General features: G+C 36.6%; 1 protein-coding gene across 1 annotated transcript in view; it reads left to right on the forward strand.

Annotated features, from left to right (window-relative positions):
• The window catches only part of LOC107697494 (protein PRRC2C-like), a 50,202-nt gene that overhangs the window by 15,156 nt on the left and 31,752 nt on the right, over positions 1-3,294 (forward strand). The window contains exon 8 of the mRNA XM_016498302.1: positions 2,266-2,405. Within this exon, the coding sequence (XP_016353788.1) occupies positions 2,266-2,405 (140 nt within the window). The remainder of the gene's footprint in view (positions 1-2,265; positions 2,406-3,294) is intronic.

Here is a 3,294-nt window from a genome sequence, read left to right on the forward strand (position 1 = left end):
AAGAAACATTTTCAGTCAAAAGATTTTTTTTTTTGCTTTAACCCCTGACTACTACAACAATTATTACAACTTTTGTTTAAAAGAATAATCACACAATACACTTTTTCTTCCATGTTTTAATTTTAATGGTAAACCCATTAAATAAAGAGTTTGCCAAAAAATGAAGAGTTTAACTCTTTAAAATAAAGAGTTTACTGTGGGAGTACTACACTCAACCAACACCAGGGAAGGCAGTTTTTGTCAGAGCCCTTGTTATTCTTAATTTTGACATTAATTTTAATTTTTACACCAGACATATATATCGTTTCAAAATATCGGTTATCGGTCTACTTGATCTGTAATAATCGGTATCGGCATCGTCCTTGAAAAACACATATCGGTCGACCCCTAGTTACTACTACACCTGTGTGTGACTGTAAAAGTATAAGAGTTTTGTTACCGTTCTGTGCTCATCTGCTATTTCCACCACTTAATCAAGCCACTCTTCTTTTAAACACGATGACGTTTTATTTCACATGTCATTACGTTTGCGTTGGCTCTTGTGTTGAGCTATTTCGTTCACAACCATTCAAGTATTCCATTTCTACAGCGACTGATTTGTCGCACATCATTCTCTTTCTATGAAACCTGTAAACTGCATTCACCGGTTCTTACTCTACATCAGTGGTTCTCAACCCGCGGGCCGCATGCGGCCCGTCACAAATTCAAATGCGGCCCACACCATGCTGAACACAATTAAAAAAATAACTTTCAGTTTTACAATTCATTTTAGTTTTTACATTAATTAAAAAATGTACTAAAATATTAGCTATAATGTTTTTATGTAAATTAATTGTTTTTCATATAGGCTGCTGTATAATTTTCAGACATGAGCAGACCTGTAGCCTACTCACGTAATTAACGTTACGCATTTAACGAACACTTACAAGCGCGCACTTTGGCAGAATTCAGTTCAAATAGTCATCAGCAGCCATTAGTTCGGTAAAATTGAGCATCAGAATGGACAAATTTGTTCGATTAAATCGATTAAATATCATGATGATTAGATTGCATGTTTAGGCTATAATATTATAAATCTGGTTGGGTTGAATTGGTGACATAATATGTAAATGATATGCGTGCGGCCCGTGAGACTTGCATTTGGACCATAGTGCGACCCAGTGGAAAAAAAGGTTGAGAACCACTGCTCTACAGTGACACCAACTCTATAGCGGTTTGCCTGAGCATTGCAATTATTTCGCATTTACTAGAATTCAAATGGCTTTCCCAACTTAGTTTTTTTTTGCGTATGTCCTGTGCGCTAGGGGTTGCACCGACTAATCGACTAGTCCACTTCAATGCTCTGCCATATGACGCTTTAAGCTTGACGTCGACTAGTCGCTGGTCCTATAGAGGGTGCAACAGGATTAGAAATCTTTGAAGGACTTACACATTTACGCTCCGTTTCCAAACAGTTCAAATGACAACTAAATGCATACTCTGAAAGCGCTCCACAAGACGTGTGATTATATTACTGGATGCTCGAACTTGAACGGGAGAATGCATTTTTTAAACAGCTTATTGTACAGGTAAGTTAATCGCCGTTCTAATCTAATGCGCTGCTGCACTGTAACGCACACACATAGGCTACACGCGCACCGAGTCATTCAGCACGGAAATGTATTGTCAACACTGTTCTGTGATTTCTCAATAAAATAGCTTAGAAACTGAAAAGTTCAAGCATATATTTCTTAATAACTAAATTCCACAGCTTCACTACTAGTAGAGAGACGCTGCCAGGTAGAATTAAATCACACACGCAATCGCTCTCACTAATGCATTCATATTAATGTAATCTTTACTGTGCTACTTTATCTGTATCTGATTTAGAATGAGCAGAAATCTGTGAGAAATATAACGATCCAAAGACAAAAGAACTGATAAAAAAGCTGTTATAGGAGCAACAGCCATGTGGGCAGTGCTGTGTCATATGCCATAGCTGTGCACAAGCTGTTTATCACAGCTCCAGACTTATTTGTTCATTAATGACGTCATCAGCGACTAGTCGACTTCGACTCTACTTTCATCACATAAAAGTCGACTTCAAAAAATCAGAAGTCGTTCAACCCCTACTGTGCGCAGCATATTATTCTTCTGCGCGGTCGTGACGTAAGAATTGCGCGGCCCCACATGCGCGCGCAGCTTAGAGGGTACATTGCTTCCAGGGCATTGGGAACTTTGTAAAGTCTAGCCTTTTCCTTATATTTCTCTCTTTTCTTTTCTTAGGGGTCCACGGTCTGGTGGAAGACCCTCCCAGCCTCCTTCTCAGTCATGGTTGCAGGATCCAGACAGGCCATCAATTGTTAGTGCCACTGAACTTAAAGAGCTAGACAATCTAGACACTGATGCTGATGAGGGTTGGGCAGGTGAGAATGACTTTTTTTATATATACGTCAAAATATATATATCGTTAAATTAAAATCGTGAATCGAATCGTGAGTTGAGTGAATCGTTACATCCGTGGTTCATGTTTTTTTTTAATAGAAATAAACTGAAATGTTTGCTCCATATAGCAGGAGCAGCAGGAGTCAGATTTAACTATGTGAATAGAGTAAGGAGTAGGGCTGTCAAAATGGCTGAAAAACTAAATTTGAATTTTGTGCTTAAATATGATCAATATTTGAATTTAAAAGGCATAATTTCAGTTAGGTGGGAAAAAAGATTTTGGCTTGTCTCCCGAGGCCACAAAACGATTCACTCAACTCACGATTCGATTCACGATTTTAATTTCACGATTCGATTCACAAATTTTATTTTTTTTTTTACAAAATTTGATTTAAGACTAATTATAAGTTAAATGTGTCCTTTTATTATTGCTTGGACAAAATACTGCACATTTCTTTGTCAAATTGAAATATAACACTATAATAATATACTAATATAGCACTTGCATATTATTGCTATTTTGTTGGTTTTGATTGCTTCTATTGTCCTCATTTGTAAGTCGCTTTGGATAAAAGCGTCTGCTAAATGACAATGTGAATAGAGTAAGGAGTAGGGCTGTCAAAATGGCTGAAAAACTAAATTTGAATTTTGTGCTTAAATATGATCAATATTTGAATTTAAAAGGCATAATTTCAGTTAGGTGGGAAAAAAGATTTTGGCTTGTCTCCCGAGGCCACAAGAGTGCGCATCGAGCAAAATATTACTAATGCACGTTTATTCAAATAAAAAATAAAATAACATGACTGTGGAAAAAGTGCATAATGTTTAAAATAATGTTTAGAAACGAGTAAAATTAAGTTGCTTAAAAAA

The sequence above is a fragment of the Sinocyclocheilus anshuiensis genome, unplaced genomic scaffold, assembly GCF_001515605.1.
Source record: "Sinocyclocheilus anshuiensis isolate Anshui unplaced genomic scaffold, SAMN03320099.WGS_v1.1 scaffold801, whole genome shotgun sequence".
Classification (NCBI taxonomy): domain Eukaryota; kingdom Metazoa; phylum Chordata; class Actinopteri; order Cypriniformes; family Cyprinidae; genus Sinocyclocheilus; species Sinocyclocheilus anshuiensis.